This window comes from Monodelphis domestica, chromosome 1, assembly GCF_027887165.1.
Source record: "Monodelphis domestica isolate mMonDom1 chromosome 1, mMonDom1.pri, whole genome shotgun sequence".
In the NCBI taxonomy this organism is placed as follows: Eukaryota; Metazoa; Chordata; class Mammalia; order Didelphimorphia; family Didelphidae; genus Monodelphis; species Monodelphis domestica.
In genome coordinates, this window is record NC_077227.1 from 133,249,331 (window position 1) to 133,275,226 (window position 25,896).

General features: G+C 39.0%; 1 protein-coding gene across 1 annotated transcript in view; it reads left to right on the forward strand.

Moving 5' to 3' along the window:
- Positions 1-15,566: 15,566 nt before the first annotated feature.
- The window catches only part of SLCO3A1 (solute carrier organic anion transporter family member 3A1), a 341,455-nt gene continuing 331,125 nt past the window's right edge, over positions 15,567-25,896 (forward strand). The window contains exon 1 of the mRNA XM_001364866.5: positions 15,567-16,616. Within this exon, the coding sequence (XP_001364903.1) occupies positions 16,425-16,616 (192 nt within the window). The 5' untranslated portion in view covers positions 15,567-16,424. The remainder of the gene's footprint in view (positions 16,617-25,896) is intronic.

Here is a 25,896-nt window from a genome sequence, read left to right on the forward strand (position 1 = left end):
TGCCTAATTATTTTCATGCCAATGGGTCCTTTTCTCATATCTCTGATCTCTTTGGGATTGTTATAAGGAAATTAGCAGGAGCAGGAGCTGCTGAAAAGGCAGAAGCAGGAATATTCTAGAATTCTTGGGAAGTGGCAGGATTGTTGCTTCTCCTAACAGAGAGTAAAGCAGGAGGTTGAGTTTTGTCTAGTCTTCTTAAGTGAAAAGGGGTTTAAATATCTAAACTAAAGAGCATAAATAGACCTCCCACCAAATCTTATTGATAACCTCAGAAAAAAATGGTATCTATACTGTCAGTTACTTCTCTACCTAAAAGTCCCAGTTCATATAATACAATACACTTCACTAATCCAAACCCCCTCTTGGATGATGATAGAGGAAGTAAGGTTGGAAGGTAAACAGGACCAGGGCTCAAAGGGATGGTCTCACGGACAGATGACTTTAGGTGTCTCAAGCAGCTCTGGAGGAATATCTCAGTAAGTGCACAGGATACACTGGTACAGGAAGTTGTTATGATGGATCAACAGGAAAGTCACAGGAAAGCCACAGGGGAGAGAGAATAGCCAGTTCACTAGGTCCACCCTAGAAGACTAGACAAAACTCAACCTCCTGCATTACTGTCTTTTAGGAGAGGCAACAGTCCTGCCACTTCTATAGAATTCTGGAACCTTCCTGCTTCTGCCTTTTTCAGCAGCTCCTGCTCCTGCTAATTTCCTTATAACAGGATACAATACAGGAGTGGTTTTGCTGGGCCAAAGGATTTCATAATTTTATAACCCTTTGAGTGTGGTTCCTTATTGCTCATTGGAAAGGCTATCTCAGTTCACAGTTCTATTAGCAGTGTATTAGTGCCCCAATTTTTCCACATTCCTTTCAACATTTAACATTTTCATTTTTTGTTGTATTAGTCTGATAGATGTGATGTGGTATCTCAGAATTGTTTTAATTTGTATTTATCTAATCAATAGTGACTTGGAAAATATTTTTACTTAACTATAGATAGGTTTAATTTTTTTCATCTGAGAACTTCTTGTTTATATCCTTTGACCATTTTTCAATTGTATAATGCTTTGTTTTCCTATAAATTTGATTCAGTTCTCTATATATTTAAGAAATGAGACCTTTTCTGAGACATTTGTTATAAATTTTTCTGAAATTGTTGTTTCTCTTCTAACCTTGGTTGCATTGGTTTTATTTGTACTAACCCTTTTTAATTTAACAAAATCAAAAGTATCCATTTCATTTCTAATAATGATCTCTATCCCATAGGATATAGAGATGTATGCTTGTCAAAAGTGCATGCTGTTGTTATGGAGGATGTCCAATGAAGAGTCCAAAAGAAAGGGGAATTCTTTCTAGATAGGAAAGACTCCTGTTTATAGATAACATTGAGCTTATTGAATTTCAGAACTTTATCAATGAAATCATTTATGACTCAAATGAGTTTTGTTTAACTTCAACACAGAAAAATTAAGGAAATAAAAAATAAATGTTGTTCAGATTGTGACCTCTAGTCAAGATGAATTCTGAACATAATGTGTGTGTGTGTGATGAATATCTTGAACAAAAAATTTCAGATAATAATAAGTGGGAGAGGATTAAAATGGGAAAAAAGAATGGTTATGGGAAATGGTACAATTTATTCAATAATTTCAAAATGAAGCTAGATAGCTCAATGCACTGAGAGCCAGGCCTAGAGATGAGAGGTCCTAGGTTCAAATCTGGCCTCAGACACTTCCCAGTTGTGTGACCCTGGGCAAGTCACTTGACCCCCATTGCCTAGCCCTTACCACTCTTCTGCCTTGGAGCCAATACACAGTATTGACTCCAAGAGGGAAGGTAAGGGTTTAAAAAAAAAAGAAATGATCTAGGGAAAGTATGTTCAGAAAAAGAGATGGGCTAGTTTTAATGTAGCAAAAAGGAGACATAACTTGGGAAGAGGCCAAATACTTCACAGTCATTCATAGTGATTCTAAACAGACCCAGAGAAAAATCTCTATTGTGTTTGGGTGCTTCTTTTAGAGGAGAATTATTGGAGAACATGGAAAAGAGTGATGCAGAATGAAAGCTAGAAAGAGAGCTGAAATTTGCACTGTCAAAGGGGAAAAGGGAATACTGGACATTGATCACATAATATGTACTCTAAAGTATTGAAGCATATATGTCCTGATGGACCAAATCAATGCTATAATCTGGGAAATACATCCACTCAATACATCCTCTTCATCCACTTTCTTTTTGAATACAGATGGTAAGGTTGATTTCTTTCAGGTGCTTATTCATTTCATGGAGGATGTTTTATAGTTTGAATTTTGGTATATTTTGTACAATTCCATTTGAGAATAGAAATAACAGGAGAACCTTTTGATTGATAGAGAATCCATGGTCCATTTGGGCTTTTTCTTTTTTTTTTCTTTTTTTTTAAATATATTTTATTTGATCATTTCCAAGCATTATTCGTTAAAGACATAGATCATTTTCTTTTCCTCCCCCCCACCCCCCATAACCGACGCGTAAGTCCACTGGGCATTAGATGTTTTCTTGATTTGAACCCATTGCTTTGTTGATAGTATTTGCATTAGAGTGTTCATTTAGAGTCTCTCCTCTGTCATGTCCCCTCAACCTCTGTATTCAGGCAGTTGCTTTTTCTCAGTGTTTCCACTCCCATAGTTTATCCTTTGCTTATGAATGGTGTTTTTTTCTCCTGGATCCCTGCAAGTTGTTCAGGGACATTGCACCGCCACTAATGGAGAAGTCCATTACGTTCGATTATACCACAGTGTATTATTCTCTGTGTACAATGTTCTCCTGGTTCTGCTCCTCTCGCTCTGCATCACTTCCTGGAGGTTGTTCCAGTCTCCATGGAACTTCTCCACTTTATTATTCCTTTTAGCACAATAGTACTCCATCACCAACATATACCACAGTTTGTTCAGCCATTCCCCAATTGATGGGCATCCCCTTGTTTTCCAGTTTTGGGCCACCACAAAGAGCGCAGCTATGAATATTTTTGTACAAGTCTTTGTGTCCATTATCTCTTTGGGGTACAGACGCAGCAGTGCTATGGCTGGGTCAAAGGGTAGATATTCTTTTGTCGCCCTTTGGGCATAGTTCCAAATTGCCCTCCAGAATGGTTGGATCAGTTCACAACTCCACCAGCAATGAATTAATGTCCCTACTTTGCCACATCCCCTCCAGCATTCAATGCTTTCCTCTGCTATCATGTTAGCCAATCTGCTAGGTGTGAGGTGATACCTCAGAGTTGTTTTGATTTGCATCTCTCTGATTATAAGAGATGTAGAACACTTCTTCATGTGCTTGTTAATAGTTTTGATTTCTTTATCTGAGAACTGCCTATCCATTTCCCTTGCCCATTTATCAATTGGAGAATGGCTTGATTTTTTGTACAATTGATTTAGCTCATTATAAATATGAGTAATTAAACCTTTGTCAGAGGTTTCTATGAAGATTTTTTCCCAATTTGTTGTTTCCCTTCTGATTTTAGTTACATTGGTTTTGTTTGTACAAAAGTTTTTTAGTTTGATGTAGTCAAAATTATTTATTTTACATTTTGTGATTCTTTCTATATCTTGCTTGGTTTTAAAGCCTTTCCCCTCCCAAAGGTCTGACATGTATACTATTCTGTGTTTACCCAATTTACTTATGGTTTCCTTCTTTATGTTTAAGTCACTCACCCATTTTGAATTTATCTTGGTGTAGGGTGTGAGGTGTTGATCTATTCCTAGTCTCTCCCACACTGTCTTCCAATTTTCCCAGCAGTTTTTATCGAATAGTGGATTTTTGTCCCAAAAGCTGGGATCTTTGGGTTTATCATATACTGTCTTGCTGAGGTCCCTTTCCCCCAGTCTATTCCACTGATCTTCCTTTCTGTTTCTTAGCCAGTACCAAATTGTTTTGATGACTGCTGCTTTGTAATATAGTTTAAGGTCAGGGACTGCAAGGCCCCCATCATATGTGTTTTTTTTTTCATTATTTCCCTGGATATCCTTGATCTTTTGTTCTTCCAAATGAACTTTGTTATGGTTTTTTCTAAATCAGTGAAGAAGTATTTTGGTAGTTCAATGGGTATGGCACTAAATAGATAAATAAGTTTGGGTAGGATGGTCATTTTTATTATATTGGCTCGTCCTATCCATGAGCAGTTAATGTTTTTCCATTTGTTCAAGTCTAGTTTTAGTTGTGTGGCGAGTGTTTTGTAGTTGTGTTCATATAGTTCCTGTGTTTGTCTTGGGAGATAGATTCCTAGGTATTTTATTTTGTCTAAGGTGATTTTGAATGGGATTTCTCTTTCTAGTTCTTGCTGCTGAGCTGTGTTGGAGATATATAGAAAAGCTGATGATTTATGTGGGTTTATTTTGTATCCTGCAACTTTGCTAAAGTTGTTGATTATTTCAATTAGCTTTTTGGTTGAATCTCTAGGATTCTTTAAGTAGACCATCATGTCATCCGCAAAGAGTGATAACTTGGTCTCCTCCTTGCCTATTTTGATGCCTTCAATTCCTTTATCTTCTCTAATTGCTACTGCTAGTGTTTCTAGTACAATGTCAAATAGTAGAGGTGATAATGGGCATCCTTGTTTCACTCCTGATCTTATTGGGAATGCATCTAGTTTATCCCCATTGCAGATGATATTAGCTGTTGGTTTTAGATATATACTGTTTATTATTTTTAGGAATGACCCTTCTATTCCTATGCTTTCTAGTGTTTTTAATAGGAATGGGTGTTGTATTTTATCAAAGGCTTTTTCTGCATCTATTGAGATAATCATGTGGTTCTTGCTAGTTTGCTTGTTGATGTGGTCAATTATGTGGATGGTTTTCCTAATGTTGAACCAGCCCTGCATCCCTGGTATGAATCCTACTTGATCATGGTGAATGATCCTTCTGATCACTTGCTGGAGTCTTTTTGCTAGTATCCTATTTAGGATTTTTGCATCTATATTCATTAGGGAGATTGGCCTATAGTTTTCTTTCTCTGTTTTTGACCTGCCTGGTTTTGGAATCAGTACCATGTTTGTGTCGTAAAAGGAGTTTGGTAGAACTCCCTCTTTGCTTATTATGTCAAATAGTTTGTATAGTATTGGGATTAACTGTTCTCTGAATGTTTGATAGAATTCACAGGTGAATCCATCAGGCCCTGGGGATTTTTTCTTAGGAAGTTCTTTGATGGCTTGATGGATTTCAATTTCTGATATGGGATTATTTAAGAATTCTATTTCCTCTTCTGTTAGTCTAGGCAGTTTGTATTTTTGTATATATTCATCCATATCCCCTAAATTGGTGTATTTATTGCCATATAATTGGGCAAAGTAATTTCTAATGATTGCCTTAATTTCCTCCTCATTGGAGGTGCTGTCCCCCTTTTCATCTTTAATGCTGTGAATTTGCTTTTCTTCCTTCCTTTTTTTAATTAGATTGACCAGTACTTTGTCTATTTTGTTTGTTTTTTCAAAGTATCAGCTTCTTGTCTTATTTATTAAATCAATAGTTCTATCACTTTCGATTTTATTAATTTCTCCCTTAATTTTTAGGATTTCTAATTTGGTTTTCTGCTGGGGGTTTTTAATTTGATCGCTTTCGAGTTTTTTCAATTGCATTTCCAATTGATTGATCTCTGCTCTCCCTTGTTTGTTAATATAAGCTTTCAGGGATATGAATTTGCCTCTGATTACCTCTTTGGCTGCATCCCAAAGGGTTTAAAGGATGTTTCGCCATTGTCATTTTCCTTGATGAAATTATTAATTGTTTCTATGATTTCTTCTTTAACTAAACGGTTTTGGAGTATCATATTGTTTAATTTCCAATTGGTTTTAGATTTGGTTTTCCATGTACCATTACTAATCATTATTTTTATTGCCTTGTGATCTGAGAAGGCTGCATTCATTATTTATGCTTTTTTGCATTTGTGTGCTATGTTTCTGTGACCTAATGTATGGTCAATTTTTGTGAATGTGCCATGTGGTGCTGAGAAGAAGGTGTATTCCTTTTTATCCCTATTTATTTTTCTCCATATGTCTATTAATTCGAATTTTTCTAAGATTTCATTCACTTCTTTTACCTCTTTCTTATTTATTTTTTGATTTGATTTATCTAAATTTGATAATGGTTGGTTTAAGTCTCCCACTAATATGGTTTTACTGTCTATTTCTTCCTTCAATTCTCCTAGTTTCTCCATTAGAAATTTGGGTGCTATATTATTTGGTGCATACATGTTGATTAATGATATTTCCTCGTTGTCTAGAGTCCCTTTTAACAAAATATAATTACCTTCCCTATCCCTTTTGATCAGGTCTATTTTTGCATTGGCTTTATCAGATATCATGATTACCACTCCTGCCTTCTTTCTGTCAGTTGAGGCCCAGAAGGTCTTACTCCATCCTTTAATTCTGACCTTGTGGGTGTCAACCCGCCTCATGTGTGTTTATTGAAGACAACATATGGTAGGGTTTTGGATTCTAATCCATTCTGCTATTCATCTACGTTTTATGGGTGAGTTCATCCCATTCACGTTCAAAGTTATGATTGTCATTTGTGGACTCCCTGGCATTTTGATTGCCTTCCCTAATTCTAACCTTTTCTTCTTCGGCTCTACCTTTTAGTCCAGTGATTTACTTTGAATCAGTCCCCCTTGTCTCCTCCCTTGATGTTTCCCTTTTTAGTCCCTCTCTTTTTCTTCCCTCCCCTCCCCCCTCTCTTTCCCTCCCTTTTTGTTCTCCCTCTCCCCCTCCCCCCCTTGGTTTTCCCTTCTCCTTACCCTTGTTGGGTAAGATAGAATTCAAGATCCCAATGGATCTGGATGTTTTTCCCTCTCAGAGTTGATTTCCCTGAGATTGAGGTTTAAGTAACCCCCCCCCTTCCTCTCCTTCTTTTAGGAGTTTTCTTCCCCTCCCCTTCCCATGTGAATCTTTGTGTGAGAACCATTATTCTATTTGGTCTTTCTTTACCCCCTATTTATACATTACATTTTCCCCACATGTTAGTATACATAGATTGATATAAATGTAGTCCTTATAGAAGAGAGTTTGAGTAAAAGAAGAAGATAACATTTTTCCCCTTTCCTTAATATTTACCTTTTCAGGTATTCCTTGCTCTTTGATTTTCGGTATCAAACTTTCCACAGAGCTCTGGTCTTTTCTTTGCAAAAAGTTGGAAGTCTTCTATTTTGTTGAATGCCCATACTTTCCCTTGGAAGTATATAGTCAGTTTTGCTGGGTAGCTGATTCTTGGTTGAAGACCCAGCTCTCTTGCCTTTCTGAAGATCATGTTCCATGCCTTACGATCATTCAGAGTAGAACTTGCAAGGTCTTGTGTGACCCTGATTGGCATTCCTTTATATATAAATTGTCTTTTTCTGGCTTCCTGTAGGATTTTTTCTTTTGTTTGATAGCTTTGGAATTTGGCAATTACATTCCTGGGAGTTGTCTTTTGGGGGTTTAGTGTAGAAGGTGTTCTGTGAGCTCTGTCAGTGGCTGTATTGCCCCCTTGTTCTAGAATCTCTGGGCAATTTTCTTTGATTATATCTTATATCCCGATGTCGAGTTTGGTGTTTATTTCTGGCTTTTCTGGGAGTCCAATTATTCTTAAATTTTCTCTTCTCCCTCTATTTTCCAGATCTGTCACCTTGTCGGTGAGATATTTTATGTTCTCTTCTAATTTCTTGGTGTTTTGGCTTTGCTTTATTAGTTCTTGCTTTAAAGCCTGGTTTTCTTTTACAGTTTGGTCAAACTGGTTTTGTAGATGTGTGAATTTCTTTTGCATTATTTCCCACTTTTCCTCCCAGAGGGCTTCCATCTTTTTGGTCATTTCTGATTCAAATTCTTCATGGGTTTGTGGAGAGTTTCTATTTCCTTTGGAAGATTTTGGAGAATTTTCTTGTATATCTTCTTCTATCTGCTCTGTATTTTGTATTTTGGCTCCATAGAATGTGTCCAAAGTCGCCCCTTTCTTCTTATTTTTCTTGGTATTTTGGGGCTTCTGTGCTTCTGTGGAGTTTGCTGCCATCTCTGAATGTGGAGGATTAGCTTTTCTTATCTCTGTCTGGTGATCAGAGGCTTTAGTCTGGGGCAGATTGTCGGTTTTATGAGCTTTCCCTGGGTTAAACTGAATATGCCTCACTGGAACTGGAATGGAAGGTCGGACCACGAGGCCACACTCCCCCCCCCGCCCCCCCACCCCCCCCCCCCTGTTCGCTTTCCGGAAGTTGCCTTCAAAATCGCTGGCCTTGAGGCTGTTTCGTCGGCCTGCGGGGGGATGGGCTGCAGCTTCCCCAAGCTCCGAGGGTAAGGACTTTCACTGAGACTTGGATAGCAGGATCCAGCCTGTGAGGCTGTCTTGCCCGCCCTGAGGGTTGCTGTTGTTTCGACCTGCTCTCTGCAGAGGAAGCCCCAGGCAAGTAACTTTCACTAGGACTTGGGTAGAAGGCCCTGAGGGTTGTTGTTCCGAGGACCCTGCTCTCTGCTGGGGGGAGCAATGACTTTCACTGGGACTCAGGTAGAAGGCCCTGAGGGTTGTTGTTCCGAGGACCCTGCTCTCTGAATCCGGCAGGGCTGCGGCTTCCGGGAGCCTTGGGCTCTGCGCTCCTACCCCTGAGGTCCGAGTGATCTCGGGTTCTGGCTTTTGAGGGGAGCCGTACCTTTTGAACCGGGTCCAGGTCCGGGAGGAGGGTTCCCAGGGTCTGTGCTGTTGATCGTTTTGAATTTGGCGCCTTAGGAGCTTATCGTTTGAGATCGGTTGGGAAGGGTTTTCCGGAGATCTGAACTTTAGCTTTCTCTAAGCCGCCATCTTAACCGAAAGTCCATTTGGGCTTTTTCTAAGATATTCTCAAAGATAGTATAAACATTGTAAGTGAGCATAAGTTTCCAATGTTTCATTTTCTCTTGGTATTGTAGCTTTAAAAGAAATTTTCTCCATGGTTCCACCATAGAATCTTGTGGAATCATTAAGCTAAAGGGGAAAAATATTTTGATCACCAGAACTACATAGATCCTCCATAAATTATACTATTGCCGATGCCTCTCCATTCTGGATGTGTGTGTGTGTGTGTGTGTGTGTGTGTGTGTGTTTTACTGCATAAGAGACTAGAATATGCTTACAAAAAAGGATATATATATATATACATATATATATATATATATATATCCACTATCCCCCACCCCAAATCATTAATTTGCATGTACATAAAAAACCTAACAATCTAAAAGAGAAACAATGGATATTACATTCTTTTTAGGCCTTCCATCTGATTGTCATTAAACTGGCTGCCTGATTTCCTTCAGGCTTGTTTTGCTTTCTTTTAGATTCCAGGCACATGATTACTTTCATGATTGGTTACTAGTGAATACAAGAAAAATCTACAATCTTAATCTTAACCCCAGACATACTACATGAGATGTGAAAAGTTCCCTGTCTCTACAGACACGTCTTTTAATGTCTATATAAACTAAAACACTGAAGGGACATATATTCTTGCCTCTATGAATATAGACAAAAGGCACTAAGGTACAGTACTATTAGATTAAGGTCTTTTATAAGTCCCTTATGATTCTCTTATAAATATATATATATATATATATGCATTACTCGTGTGGGGGGTATTCCATATCAAGGAAATCATAGTTTATACATTCTCCAACCCCCACAAATTTTACAGTCATTTCCCATACTGTTTCCCTAATCTATGTCATTTTTTTCATTAGGACTTTTTAATCAATATTTCAATGATCATATCCCTTTCTTAATTTAGTGTTTTCTATATTGTATTTCTGTTCTCAGTTCAGATTGAGGCTTAATACATTGAGTTGTCAAATATTACGGAGACATTAAGCACTTTTTAAAGATAACTCAATGAAAAGAGGATTGACCTTATTCCCAGTAGTTCCAGTAATAGTAAAGAGACCATGAAGTTAAATGGTTGATAAAAAAAAAAGGGAGGGGGGATAGATAATGGAAAGAATCTTCCATTTTTAGACCAATTCTTATAGTTTCAAAATTAAAAATGACTATCCTATTAATTTTACTACCCTTCCAATACTTTAAAGATGCAGTTTAGGATAAAATACTAGTCCTGGAGTCATGAAGACTGTGATCAGATACCATCTCTGATACTAGCCATGTGATATGGGCTTAACTTAGTATTAATCTCTCTGAGCTTCAGTCTGTTTATCTGTAAAATTCAATTAATAATAGTTGTATTACTTAGAGATGGCATGATACATATGATGACACATATATGATATATATGTAAAAGTAGGTGATATTGATATGACCCTTTATGGTTTATAAAGTACTATAATTTCCTCATTTGAATCATTCTACAATCCTAAGTACTATTGCTTTATTGTCCTGTTTTACTGATTAGGAAATTGATGACCAGAGAAGTTAAGGAATTTACTTAAGGTCACATAAATAATGTCATAGGAAGATTTTATCCACAGCTATTGTGAGGTTCCATGTCTAACACTTCACCATACTGCTTTCCACATTTGGCTCTAGGAGTCAGGCACATCCATTTCTCAAACAAAATGGATTATATCTTCCCCCTTATGTGGATTCTAAATGATTTTCTTCTTTTGAGATATAATGTCCAGACTCATCAGAGAGCTGTCATTTCCAACTAGTTCTTAAACTGGAGATTAGGGCATTTCTAAATGGGAAAGAATTGCCTCTGTTGATATCCTTCTTCTAGTAGAGCTCTGAAATCTTTGCTTTGTTCCTCCCTGGAGCCAGCCACTACCAATTCTGCTGATAATAAGCCAAAAACTTTGAGGGTTCCTATGATCATTTGGTCTATCTGGTCTACCCATTTCTGAACTAATTCTTTCCACTCTACCCAAAGCAGTTTTAACATATAGTCTCAGGTAATTGTAAAGATTGATTTTAATCTTTATAGTTACCCAGTTACTCAGGAATATATTTTCCATTTTTAACATTGTTGCTATGAAACGAATAGCCCTTCACAAAATTGTTTCACCTAAAGTGAAACACTTAATTATGGAAGTAAAATACAATGTGCCTGTATACAGAACTAATGTTTTAATAGTAATGGGACAAATACACAGCAATTAAGGGAAAAGAAATACTTGAGATTAACAGCTCCTAGTCACTAGGGCATAAATAAATGAGAGCTGGTCAAGTATTTGAGGAATGTAGGGATGAGAACAATTAGTCATATAATGGCTATAGAAACTGACTGAAAAGGAAGATGTGGAATGTGGTAAGAAAAAGGAATAAGCATTTATATAATGCCTACAACTTACCAGACACTCTGCTAAGTGTTTTACATATAGTATACCCTTTTATCCTTGCAATAACTCTATGAAGTAGGTGCTATTGTTACTCCTGTTTTACAGTTGAGGAAATTGAAGTCAACAGGTTCAACTAGCACAGGAACTAGGAAATTTATTAGACTGAATTTGAACTCAAGTCTTCTTGACTCTAGGCTCAGCCTTTTATTCATTATGCCACCTACCTGCCTACAGTTGCCAAAAAGTTATTACTGAGAAGGCATATAATAAGGAAGAAGGTAAGGAGGGAAAGAGGGAGAAATTGTGTATGGGGTGAGTATAATGAAGAAAAGAGTAAAAAAATCAAGACACCAAAATAATTAACATAAGGAACTAATGGAAAATGGTGGTGTCATTGAAGGGAAATGGAGAAAATGGAAAAGGGAAACTCCATGGAGAGTTGTTTTTACCATACTATGTACCAGGGAGAAAATCCAAATAAAGAAATTATGAAGATTTTGTCTTTTAAAGGGATGTTGTGAATTTGAATGAGATCATGTCTATAAAGTGATCTAGGTCACATAAAATATATGCATATATGTATATGTATTATTTTATAATTTATATGTAAAGGTAATAATCTCCAACCATACCTCTCACTACCCTTCTTCCCTCACTCAGTCAGTTTCAATAGTAAAATTGGAGCCAAGTTCTTTTGAGAAAAGTGCATATGTAGTTCATTGCTATTCAGCTTTCAAATTGATTCATGTAATAAGAAACAAATAATTAAGCTTTTACAAATGAAAGTTGATTACTTTCATTTTAAGAGCTTTTTTAAAAAAAATAAAAAGGAACTGACAATCTTTATCAGAAGGTTGTGACCAAGTACCCTGAAATCATAGGTTTACAGTTGTAAAAGATGTTGAAGGTCATCTATTATTTATAATTTCAGCTAGTATTCATATAGTTCTTAAGGTTTATAAACCACTTTTACACATAGCAACTCATTTGAATCTTACAACATCCTTATGAGGTCAGTGCTATTATTTTTATCTTTCCTTTACAGAAGAGGAATTTGAAACAGAAAGGTTAAGTGATTTGCCAAGGAATATCTGAGGCAGGATTCCATCTTAGATCTTTGTGACTTCAAGTCCTATGTTCTATCTTATAAATGATCTAGCACCCTTCATTTAAAGGTTGAAGGGGGGAAAAGTAGAGCTAGAAAGACAAAGAAATAGTGGGAGAGATTAGGTTTGGATCAACATCTCACACCCTACACCAAGATAAACTCAGAATGGGTGAATGATGTGAATATAAAGAAGGAAAGTATAAGCAAATTAGGTGAACACAGAATAATATACATGTCAGATCTTTGGGAAAGGAAAGACTTTAAAACCACACAAGAGCTAGAAAAAATCCCAAAATGTAAAATAAATAATTTGATTACATCAAATTTAAAAAGTTTTTGTACAAACAAAACCAATGCAACCAAAATTAGAATGGAAGCAACAAACTAGAAAACAATCTTCATAATAAAAACCTCTGACAAAGGTCTAATTACTCAAATTTAAAAGGAGATAAATCAATTGTACAAAAAATTAAGCCATTCTCCAATTGATAAATGAGCAAGGGACATGAATTGGCAATTTTCAGTTAAAGAAATCAAAACTATTAATAGGCACGTGAAAAAGTATTCTAAATCTCTTATAATCAGAGAGATGCAAATCAAAACAACTCTGAGGTATCACCTCACACCTAGAAGATTGGCTAACATGATAGCAATGGAAAGTAATGAATGCTGGAGTGGATGTGGCAAAGTTGGGACATTAATGCATTGCTGATAGAGTTGTGAATTGATCTAACCATTCTGGAGGGCAATTTGGAACTATGCCCAAAGGGCGATAAAAGACTGTCTGCCCTTTGATCCAGCCATAGTACTGCTGGGTTTGTACCCCAAAGAGATAATAAGGAAAAAGACATGTACAAGAATATTCATAGCTGTGCTCTTTGTGGTGGCCAAAAATTGGAAAAATGAGGGGATGCCCTTCAATTGGGGAATGGCTGAACAAATTGTGGTATATGTTGGTGATGGAATATTATTGTGCTCAAAGGAATAATAAAGTGGAGGAATTCCATGTGAACTGGAACCATCTCCAGGAATTGATGCAGAATGAAAGGAGCAGAACCAGGAAAGCATTATACACAAAGACTGATGCACTGTGGTACAGTCGAATGTAATGGACTTCTCCATTAGTGGCAATGCAGTGACCCTGAACAACTTGGAGGGATCTACAAGAAAGAACACTATCCACATTCAGAGGGAAAACAGTGGGAATAGAAACAGAGAAGAAAAACAATTGCTTGCTTACATGGGTTGAGGGGATATGGCTGGGGATGTAGTCTCTAAATGAACATCCTAATGCAAACACCAACAACATGGAAATAGGTTTTGATCAAATACACATATAATACCCAGTAATATTTCATGACAGCTATGGGAAGGGTGGGGAGAAGGGAGGGAGGGAAATAATATGATTCTTGTTACCAAGGAATAATGTTCTAAATTGACTCAACAAATAAATAAATAAAAATGTTTAAAAATAGAAATAAATTAAAAAAGAAAGACAGAAATAATTTGCAATTTCTTTCTCAGGAGGAGGTGACAAAAAATAAGTTCTCTTAGGGTTCTCCGGAAAGAGGTCATATGTCCCAACATAACTTTTATACCCTTGAAAGGAAGGAAGTTGTAAGGAACAAGGCCACTGTTGCCTGCCACCACAAGGTAGGGCAGGCACAGAAGGAATGGGAACTACCAAGATCCTAGAAACAGTTTCCCCTAGAGTATGTAGAAAAATGGAGAGGAGGAAGTACCCTTGGGATGGAGGACCATTGAAATGCACCACAGACTTAGGAGGGGGTAGTAAGGGGGACTGGAGGGACATCTGGGGATTGGCAGAGTATGCATCTTCTAAACATGTAATCAAGAGGCAAAGTTCCAGTCACTCTTTCCCATTTATGGCACTATGGAGAAATTAAGTGCTTAGCCGTGGTTACACAGGTAGAGCCAGGAACTGGATCTTACTTGGGCCCTCTAACCTCTTTATCACACTGCCTCTCAAAATTAGCCAGAATTAACAAAGGATAAATGGTCTCAAGATCTTAAGGAAGCCTGATATCCCTGTTCTTTTCCCTTAGGCATATACTCAGGTTTTTTTTTTTTTAAACTTATTCATTATTTTAAATCCTTCCTTCTGTCTTAGAATCAATACTAAGTATTGATTCCAAGGCAGAAGAGTGGTAAGAGTTTGGCGAAGGGGGCTGGGGGGGGGGGCAAGTGACTTGCTCAGGGTCACAGAAAGTATCTGAGGTCAAATTTGAATCCAGTACCTGCAGGCTTCAAGCCTGGCTGTCAATCCACTGAGCCACCTAGCTGCCTCCTCATGATCAGTTTTTAGTCAGCTTTTCCAAGATATGTCTCTCAAATTTGTGATCTAATTATATAGGCAGTGCCTGGAGAACTCAAAATCCTCACTGACAGAATCATTTAAGAATTGCATGCCACAAGTTTCTCCAGCAGCAACAGCGTGGTGTGGGGCAGCCATAGGTAATGGGTATCCAACTGCAACTTTTGGATGATAACCCCTTCAGCTGATGTCAGAGTTGTTTCTGTCCTTAGATCCCTTTCCGTTTGTGGCGAGATGGTGAATGGCTTGAAGAGAGACCTGGCCCTTGGCCGCAGCTGCCTACACGACTGGAATGACTGGCAGCTACAGCAGAAACAAGCAAAATTAATCTAACTTCCCACACATTTCAGATCCTTCCTCCCCTTTCTTTCAGGGGCTGGTGATCTCGGAAAAGCTAGAGTCAGAGCACTAAACCAGCTATCCTAGACCAGAGCTTGCCCCTCCCTCCTGCAAAAACCAGGCGTTTGCTTCTGGGAAGTACCCCTTGGAGGGCAGAGAGAAGTGGGCATCATTCTCTTCCTATTGCCAGCACTGGCTTTGAGCTGGAGAACAATTAGAACCCACCCCCACCCCCGCCAACTCTCCCTGGTCTGGGCAAAGCTCCTACTGATCCCTGGGTTCCGAGCAAAAAAAAAGGGGGGGGGAAGGCAGATTGGTCACTGCCCCTTGCCCCATTCCCCTTTCTGAAGAACCGCGACTCCCAATACTACCCTCTTGTGGGCACTGTCTTCCTACCTACCTCTACCCCTTTTCTCCAACCCAGATTCCCCATGTCCACCCTATTCCGAGCACCTTTTACTCTGTTGCCTCTTCCCATCGTTATTCCGACCCCATCCCCTACTCCAGGAAACTAGCTGAAAGCCTGGGCGTCCGCCAGTGCAGCTGACCCTCCCTTTTTCTCCGGGTGGCACCGCCCTTAGCCCCAGGGGCCCGGCACCCTTTGGCGCTCTCTGCCTCCTGCTGCTAGCCGCGATTCCCTCCGAGCCTTCTTCCCTGGGGCGCTGGCTGCGTTTGGGAACTGAATCCACGGGGTAAAGAGACTGGGAGAAAGAAGGGAGTCTAGGCGCTACCCAAGCCAGGGTGTGGGGGCTAGGGGTGCAGAAGGCAGAAAGAGAGAAGGAAAGGAGGAAAGCAGCGGTGTTCGTTCATCAGGAAGAGAGAGACTAAGAAACGAAGCGAAAAGAGCGGAGACAGAACGGGGCTGGTTATGGCAGTAGCAGAAGCGGCAGCGGCCGGGGCTGCAGCCCGCAGAAGGAGAGGCGGCAGCAGCAGCAGGCGGCGTGGGGAGCTCCCGCTGCACTCCCAGCCCCTGTGATTGGCACAGCCCAAGCTGGAGGAGGAGAGGAGAAGGAGGAGGTGGTGGAGGAGGAGGAAGAGGAAGGGGGCGAGTGCAGCGGCAGCCGGGGGAGAGGAGATTCAGCCTTCAACCTCTAAACACCCCAACAGATCCGGAGGGAGGGAGAAAGAGAGGGAGGAGGGAGCGAGCGAACGAGAGAGAGAGAGAGAGAGAGAGAGAGAGAGAGAGAGAGAGAGAGAGAGAGAGAGAGAGAGAGAGGCAGGCGGAGGGTTGCTGCTTGCCTCCTGGGCGGAGACACACACACACACACACACACACACACACATACACACACACACACACCAGCACACACGCACGCACACACCACCTCAGCACCTAGATAGAGGGGGAGCGCGAAAGCGACAGCGGAGGAGGAGGAAGGATGCAAGGGAAGAAGCCGAGCGGCTCTTCGGGTGGCGCTGGCAACGGGGGAAGGAGCGCCGAGCTTCAGGGGGATGAGGCGCAGAGGAACAAGAAGAAGAAAAAGAAGGTGTCCTGCTTCTCCAACATTAAGATCTTCCTGGTGTCCGAATGCGCCCTGATGCTGGCGCAGGGCACGGTAGGCGCTTACCTGGTGAGTCTCCCTTGTCAACTATGCTCCGCCGGCCCCCACTCCCCACCCCCGTTTTTGGGTATCCGGCTCCCCACTTCCGAGAGAAGAATTAGGAAGGGGGAGCCTGGGCGCTCGCTTGCTAGCGGGCATGACCTCGGCTTGGCTTTAAGGTTAGCAAGTGGTGCAGAGGAGGCGGCAGAGGGTTGCCATGGTTGGGGAGATGCCGGGCAGCTCAAACTGCTGGAGGATCTCTAGAAAACAGCAGGGACAGGGAATGCCGAGGGACTACATGTTTCACCATGGGGCAAGGGGACCAGACTTGGTGAATAGACGGAGATAGAAGCCTTTCCTAGTCAGTTTCTATCTTGTCTGCTGGAGACCCCTGTAGAGAAAAAACATGTGATTTTCAGGCTACCTCCACACAGAGAGGTGTCTATTAGCTTTATCTTTCCTTTGCTTCCTAGTCAACTAAAATAGCTCCATTATACAATATTTTCTCTAGATGCTTAACCTTCCACCAATTGTTTGGGAATTCAACAGTCTAGTAACAAAACCTAATATCTGAGTTAAGGGCTATATAGGTAGTTTGTTTCTTTTTCTTTTTTTCCCTGCCAATAGCCATCTTCAACCGTTTGAGATAAAGTTACAAGTACCTGAGGGGTAGCTTCAAGTTTCTATACTTTGAATTGCCTGCCCATTCTTAGAGGTGAATTCCCTACTGCCATCTGCTTTTGACTCCAGAGTGGTTGCAACATTGTAGTCAGAGACAGGCAAAATGTGGTACTCTGTTAATTCGCACCTGAAAGATTTTTAATACTTAAAAGGAATGTCACTGTTTCTGAGGAAACTGCTTGCCTCTTGTAAATGACTCAGCACTGTCAAATACCCACTTTTTCCCTCTTTTTTAACCCCCTATCCTCCACTTAGCTATAAACTTAGGCTCCTGGAGAGATGACTTTTATACCTTGATTCAGATATATCTACTGACAAGACTAGAGAATTATAATATAAAAGTCTTATCTGGCCAGTGAACAGAAATCAATTGCTACAGTATTTTAGCTTTGTTGAGTAATTATGAAGGTAGAATTGGAGTGGTTTTCTTCTAGTTTATATTATTATCCCAGTAATATAAATAGTTAAATCAGGGGGTTTCATTGGTCCTTTACAGTAGATCAAGGTGAATAACAGCTCCAGAGTGGATGCTATATATTGTTCATAAAATAATTTAGGTATTAGGTTTTGTTATTTGGGGAAGACCAAGTTCTACGGAGGCTTAGATTTGAAAGGTATGTCTAATAGTTTCAGAGAGCATCTTAAAATGAGATTGACTCAGGATGGTAGTAATTTGGGATCTGGGACCCTTGAAAATCAAAAACATTTCCATTATTACACAACCATTTCTTTGGCAGATATAAAAAGGTATTAGTCCTGGCATTTTGCATGCCATGTCTATACTATGACATCTGCAATAACCAACTACACAGCCTAAAGCACCTCTTGTGTTCAATTTAGGTATTCATGTCATGGCAAATGCCAAATGCCTTGTTTTGCACTTAATTAAAGTACACTCTTACACACAGGTTGTACAGTATATATAATACCTTGGTGGTACACCTGGATGTAATTCATTTTGTTTATCCTCATGAATTTAGCAGAACAACCATAGAGATCATTACTTCATTAAGAATATAAGCTAATAAATACACTTTAAAGTTCACACACAAATAAATACAATGTGTATGTAGAAAAGATATATGTGTAGTCATATTGTCTCTAACATAGGAAACTATGTATAATTATATACCAGTTCCGTGAGTAACAGAAGATAATTAGAATAATAGAAATAATAGAAAATAAAATAGAAGAGTGAATTGGAAGTGACTACTAGGATGAATTGAACCAGTAGCCTCAAACCAGTTTCCCCCTGTAGGTTGCATCATTTATTCATGGCAAACATAAATATCCTCTTGAATACAACTAATAAAGATATATCATTAAGTTGAGACTACATTCATCTAAGAGACCTGAGAGGAAGGGCATAATGTAGGGGTGGGGAGGGGAAGCTGAGTCTTATTCAGCCAATGAGTAAGTTGAGGGAGGGCAAACTCCAGGGATATTATACCAATCTGAGCAGGTGGCAGAAAGATTATGCTAGGTTTAAGCTAGAAGAAGTCATTATTGACAAATCATTATTTAGGTGCATTGCAAATACCTCCAGGTTAGAATGTAACCCACTTTAGGATGTTCAGGTATTTTTAGGCCTTGCTGATGAAAAGTACCTTTGGTTATATAGATAACAGGAACTAATAATGCTAAAGGCAACTAGGTGGTACCATGGATAGAGCTCTGGGCTTAAAATAATGAAGACTTGATTTCAACTATGACCTCAGACACTTACTAGCTGTGTGGCCCTGGGCCTTTGCCTTAGTTTCTTCAACTGTAATATGGGGATAGTACCTACTTTCCAGGATTGTTATGAGGATCAAATAAGAATATATTTGTAAAAAGCAAGTTCTAGGTTGTTACCAAATAAGTAGATTAATTCGTTCTGATACCTGGCAATAAGAGAATAAAGAGTTCAGGGTTCTGCCTTGCTTTATCTCTTCTGCTGACTTTCCTCCATTCAAAAATTTGAGAAATTTCCAATGTGGAAAAATTTCTCCATGAATGCATATAGGCAACTCATCATTTCTTAGGGTCTGCTTGAGCACTGAGTGAATAAATGTCTTACCTGGGGTCATTCAACTTGCATGTTTAGAAACCAATTGCTTTTCTATCCTCTATATCTTTGCCTTGCTGCTTTCCCCATTTACAGTTCTTGGAATAAAAGAGTTTGCTAGAGTTTGACTAGATCCATTGTCTGTTTTATAGCTATGATCTACTGTATCACTGACAAGTTTTCTGGTCATTTGTTACTTGGGAGAAGAAAAAGAAAACATACAAATCTCCTGTTTCATTTGCTGTGTGAGGCTGCTCTGCATATAATGTACACGTGCATAGATAAAAATAAAGCTCTGAATATTCAAATTGTTTGGGCATATCTGTAAGGAAAGCATATTTCCTACTCTTGGTTCCTTATAACTTTATCATTAGGAAACTTAAGAGTCTCCCTATCCCTAGATGCACACAGGGTACATATTTAGACTATTCTTCCCTCTACTGGTTCCGTATACAGTCTTCCTGGTCTCTGTGAGTGATGCAGAGATAAAGTAGTATAGGATACCTGATGCATGTTATGCCCTGGAATACTGCCAAAGTCTCCTCTGTCCAGATGTACACATAGAAAATGACTGTCCCATGTGCAAATTATGAAGAATACATGCAAATGATCTATATTGCCTGTTCAGTTTCAGAAGGGGGTGCAGGCTCCCTCTCATTCATAATCTTCTTGAGATTGTTTATGTTTTATTTTGAGGGGAGGAAAATTCATCTGGCTATCTCTACATCTTGAAAATTAGACATTTCCACCTAGCTGCTCTCTTGACACTAGGGGAATCCACAGTTCTCAAGCTACATGCTTTCTTGCCACACAACTTCAAGGCAGGAAGTTAACTTGAGATTTTAGTGGTAACTTTGGAAAGCAAGACTTTGTTTTTCTTCCTCTCTAGCAGAACCAGCCTTGAGATTGAAACCCAAGAGAACCACGGCATGTTGAAAAGCCAGGGAATCTTTGCCAGCAATTCTAAAAGGCTAGAAGCAGCGTCTTTTAGGCTGAGTCCAGGGCCTTCCAGGGTAATGTAGTAGTCTAATCAGTCATACTGGCTGGGCTCAGCAAGATTAAGATAAGGCTAATTTAGATACCTTGCCAACCGTTATGTCTCCCACTTCTGAAATTTTGTTAATTTGGGCATTTTTTTAAACTAGAAGTCAGCTTCAGACAAACCACCAGTCAGTCGGAAAGATGTTCCATCACCCTGTCACTCAAATTGCTGCCCAACCGTTTGTGAAATAATCATTTCGGCATAAGAGAGGAGCTCTGGGTTTGACAGCCATTGTGTGCAGAGCAGGGAATGCAATTTAATTTGCCTCTTCTTGGGTCTTTTGCTTAGGAGAGCTCCAGTTTGAACTGACCTAGTTGCAAGGACACAACATCTGCTTATGTCTTGGGCTGTTTGGAGAGGAGGCATAATACACAGGATGCACTGAGCTATACAGTCATCATGTACTCATTGATTAGATAGGTTTTATAAAAACCTATTGATATCATTGGGGCTTTGGTCTGCAGAGAAACCTTGTCTCTAGTAAATTCATGATGGGATTTCCCCCCACATTATGGAAGAATAGCCTAGGTTAGGATGTGCACAGGAAATTAAAACCCCTGGACTCCCCTGGGTAATTGTCATGGGGGCTTATATGCAAGACATATTTTAATATTCACTGGATGTACAATTTAGTATATGTGTTGTTGAAGCAAACACTGGATGCACAATTTAAAGGGTTATTCTAGTGTCCCAGGCAGAGATTTCCCCAAACAATTCCTATTAACTAGAGCTGGGAATTGAATTCTTTAGTGATTGTGTGTGTGTGTGTGTGTGTGTGTGTGTGTGTGTGTGTGTGTGAGAGAGAGAGAGAGAGAGAGAGAGAGAGAGAGAGAGAGAGAGAGAGAGAGAGAGAGAGGGAGGGAGAGAGAGAGACAGAGACAGAGACAGAGACAGAGACAGAGACAGAGACAGAGAGAGACAGAGAGAAACAGAGACAGAGAGACAGAGAGACAAAGACACAGATAGAGAGACAGAGAAACAGAGACATAGATAGACACAGAGACAGAGATAGAGACAGAGACACACACAGAGAGAGATTGAGGCATGACTACAAAATTATGAGACTAATTTTCACTTGTGGGTTGATGAAATCAGTCTTGTTACTATTAGACCTGAACACATTTTAATAGGCTTGTATTTGACATGCCAGTAACATCCCTCCAGATTTGTGTTTTATAAAGAAGCATCACATTGACAATGCTTTTTTTGCATACAAAACCCAGGAATAGGCAGCCAAAAGAAACAATTTTCCCAGGTCGTCATCAAAATTACTACAGTGGCTAAGAAGTCTACAATTTAATTTTTTTAATATCAGTACTCCATGGTTATTTGAAGTGACAAATTTGCAGCAATTCACATAAACATGGTAGAGCTTCCATACAACATGAAATTATTACAAGTTTTAAAAGTGCTTAATTAAGAATTGTGTAGAAAAGAGTTTGTTTCTGGAAGGTGTTTCCAGAATGACAGCTTGACATACAGCTTTGCCTGCTTATTCCCCATACTTGAAAGTGAAAAGAACAAAAGTACTCATTCTTTCATTTCATCTTATTTTGCCAGATAGCTTTCTAAAAGGGAATGTGGTATTGAGACCTAGCAGAAGTGACATTATCTAAGCATCTCTCACTCATCACCTAAACCTCATTTTTAACATGAGGCAACATTGAGCTGGTGTTGCTCAGCCCCAAACTGCTGCTTTGTGGGTTTCCAACCTTATCCATTCTTTCTCATTTGACTTTATAAAAAACAAACAAATATTAGAACACTGAGCAAAAGCAGTTTAAATGACATGGTTCCTTTCCACTTGTGTTATGCACAAAGCAGCTCCCTTCATAGATGGTGCCACTTGTTCAGGAACTGTATTCTCTTAGATTAGATTTCAGATAAAGAGGTGTCATGTTGCAAAGAACATGGACAAGGTACCATATTTCATGTGCCCATGTGTGCACTTTGCCTTTCATTGGGGCTCTAAAGAAAAGTCTTATTACATTTTTTCTTGCTAATTAGGTAAAGAAAGAGTTGGCATCATTCTCAGGCTATATTCTAGGCCAAAGTGGGGAAGCCAGGAGTTGGGTTGGGCTCATACACTGCTGACTCCAAATACACTGAATGTATTTAGAACTTTTAATTTTCCCAGTTGTGTCTGAGTGAGGCAGGGGTAATGCTAGAGTGCAAAGGTGACTCTCGATAAAACTGGCTAAGTCTGAGCCCAACTATACCAGGCAGACAGGCCATGAGGGTTACCACCTGGCATTTGTACTGAAGGTGGTCATCCTCCTATTTGAGGACTTAAAATAAATCCACAATAATAATAATAATGATCTGCATTTCTTCTTTGTCCCATACCTTCCTTTTAATTGACCCTAATCAATTTATTCTCATAACAGGTCTGTGAGGTGGGATGGTTAAAAGGATAATTTGACCCTTTGATTTTCTAGAAGGAAAAAAAAACTAACCAAAAGTAAAATGCTTTGTTTATGTTCACATAAGTAAGATGATAATAACAAAGTAAAAAACAGAACCCCAGTGTTATGGTTAGTAGATTATATACCCTAAATACAGAGTCTGGCTCACTCATCTAAAAATAAGTTTTTAAAAGAGAGGGCTAAGTTCTGACGCTTAATATGATCTTACCATAAATGCTCAAATACATTTCATTTTGAAAGTAAGGATTGTGTTGTTTTTCATTTCTGGGTCCTCCATGCCTAGTGCAATGGGTGCCTCATAGACAGTAGGGGCTCAAGCTGTCAAACTGAATTAAGTATGATAAAAACCTTTTTCAGGTTTGAAAAGTACTTTCCTTTCTTAATAATATACTTTAAAAAACACACATAAATCATAGTCAATTCATAATACTTCTCCCCAACCCCCAAAATAAACTTCTCTCATCTCAAAGAAAAAGAATTAAGCAGCACAAACTGACATATTCGCTGTGTCTCAAAGCACAGGCAGGGTACCACATGCTTAATCTACCATATTTCTGCTGAGAGAAGAGGAGCATATAAAAATGGTACCTTTCCACCCTACTCCCAACCCTATCATGGAATTTTATGTCATCAGATTCCATTCTCACTTAGTATTTCTTGCTTAGTAATAAGGGGCTGCTAGGTGGCTCAATGGATAGAGATAACTCTGTTCTAGAGTTAGGAAGACCTGAGTTCAAATTGTCCTCTGACACTGTGATCCAGGGCAGGGCAAGTCACTTAACTTCTGTTAGCCTCAGTTTCTCTATCTGTAAAGTGGGAAGAATAACAGTACCTACCTCTTAGAATTGTTGTAAAGATTCAAATGACATCATAATTTTAACTGCTTAGCACAGTACCTGGTACTATATAAATGTTAGCTATCATCATTATTATTAACATTAATGTATGGGAATAACTATTTCAAGGATAGCCATATACTAAAGAAAATAGGGAAAATACCTTGGGCCCTATGCCCCAGGAGGCCCTTATACATGGTCAGTTCTGAAGCCTCTAGGGGTAGTCAGGGTGTGATTTCTCATTGTTATTTTATCTGAATCATTCAACCTACTATATAAGCTTTCCATTATTCTGAGGAGATTGTGCATTTTCCTGTGTTAAAGATATGGCAGTTCTTTTTAAACTTCTTATATCATGGATCTCTTTTAATAGTCTGTCAAAGTTCATGAATCCTCTCAGAAAAAGATTTTATTTATTTATTGAAATGCTGTGATTCCTCTTCTAACTTATACAGCAAGTATAGGAAATATTCATAGGCTGATCCTACCCCTGATAGGTATTAGAGATTTGACCTGTTTTCTTTCTCACTAGATCTGGTTATTCCCTTCCTTAGGTAACCTGGTGGCCCTCTCCTTTTGGGGATTGACCACATTGATGCCTAGCTTACTGAGAAAACACAATCTGATCTGTGCAACCCTTAGCACTCTGGAGTTCCAATCTCCCACTTAAGAGATCTTCCAGTCTCAGGCTTACCTGCATCCAGGATGATCATGCCTAACAAATAGATTAATAATTTTTACATCCCCAATCAAAAAAAAATATATATATATATAATTGCAAGTGAAAACATGTTACATTGAAGTAGTCGTTAAGATATTTTAAAAATCAAGTTCACTGACCCCGTTAATAAGTCCTGTTATAAGCCTTTCCCATCTATCTTGCTCTATCTCCTAGTTGAGAAGAATGAGAAAGTAATCACATTGAAAGAGTGGGTAGCAATAGGAGAAGATAACACTTGAAAATACTCCACTAGTCACATAGATATACACTTGGCATTTTGTAGGTCAGTTGTCCAAGAGCCATTATTCTAAAGCTCTTTGACTATCTACAATACTTTTCCATCTCTTCATTACCTGAAATCACCTTTTAGTTCAGAATAGGCCTTCAACAATCACATCTGCAAGTTATTTTGGTTGTCCTTATTTCTCTTGAGAACTTGGTAGAAGAGCTCCTGAAATAGTTGATCCTAATGATTCTGATATTTGACTTTTAGTTCTTTTCCCATCTCACATAGTCAATCATCCCAACCCTGGTTTCAATAATTTTGAAGAAGAGTTTTAATGCGTGATTTGTCCTGATCAATTAATATATTGAAATTGGGCTTTTCGCCCTCTCCCCTCAATAGTAAAGAGGGCAGAAATGTGCATCAGATGTCCTAAGTAATTCAATCTATTGTATTATTATTGATTTTTATCAAAGTGTTCATATTTGGAAGGAAAGAAAGGAAAAAATATGCTCATATTTCTATAGGACTTCATAAGGGGAAATGTGGATCCAGATTACTCAAAAATTCAGTTAAGGTTGAACCTTAGGCATGTTCTGAGCCCAGCATTAATATGGGTTTGTTAGAATTGAAAGAGGAAGATGTTTTCAAAGTACTGAACTTTCTTCAATTAAAATAAGAATGAAAACTTATGGCAGGATTTGTGACCTTCCGGTGACCACTTGAGACCAGAGCAGTCAGTCTCAATCAGGGGAAATCTTATTAGTCTGAAAGACCAAAGTTATTTCTAACTATGGTTTTGGTTAGCCATACAACTTCCTAATAATAATTCCTCACTATATAGCCCTTAATACATATTATCTCATTTAAGCCTTATAACAATCCTGTGACGTGTTATCCTGATTTGATATTCGAGGAAACTGAGGCTCCTGTGGGCTGAATGACTGCCATGGGAGAGCTAGTTAGTCAGTGATTGAGGTAGCATTTATGCACTCAGATCTTCCTGCCTCTACAAACAATGCTGTATCCACAACCCCAAGCTGCCTCTCATTTTTTTTTTTGCATTCCCCTTCTTTCTAAACTTAAGCCTCATCCCTTCTAAGAAGGGAAGCCCTCTGTGTCAGACGATTTGGTAGCTGAAATCCTAAATAGAAGCTATAGAAACCCACCCAGCTGTTTCTCAAATGACTGAAAATTTCTTTTCATATGATGACTATTTTACTTTCCGAGGTATCATAATTTGTCATTAGAATTTTCTTTGACTTAACAAAAGCCCCATTCATCCCTTCCTGTCAACAAACAGTGAACATGTTAGAAAGTGGAAAACAACACAG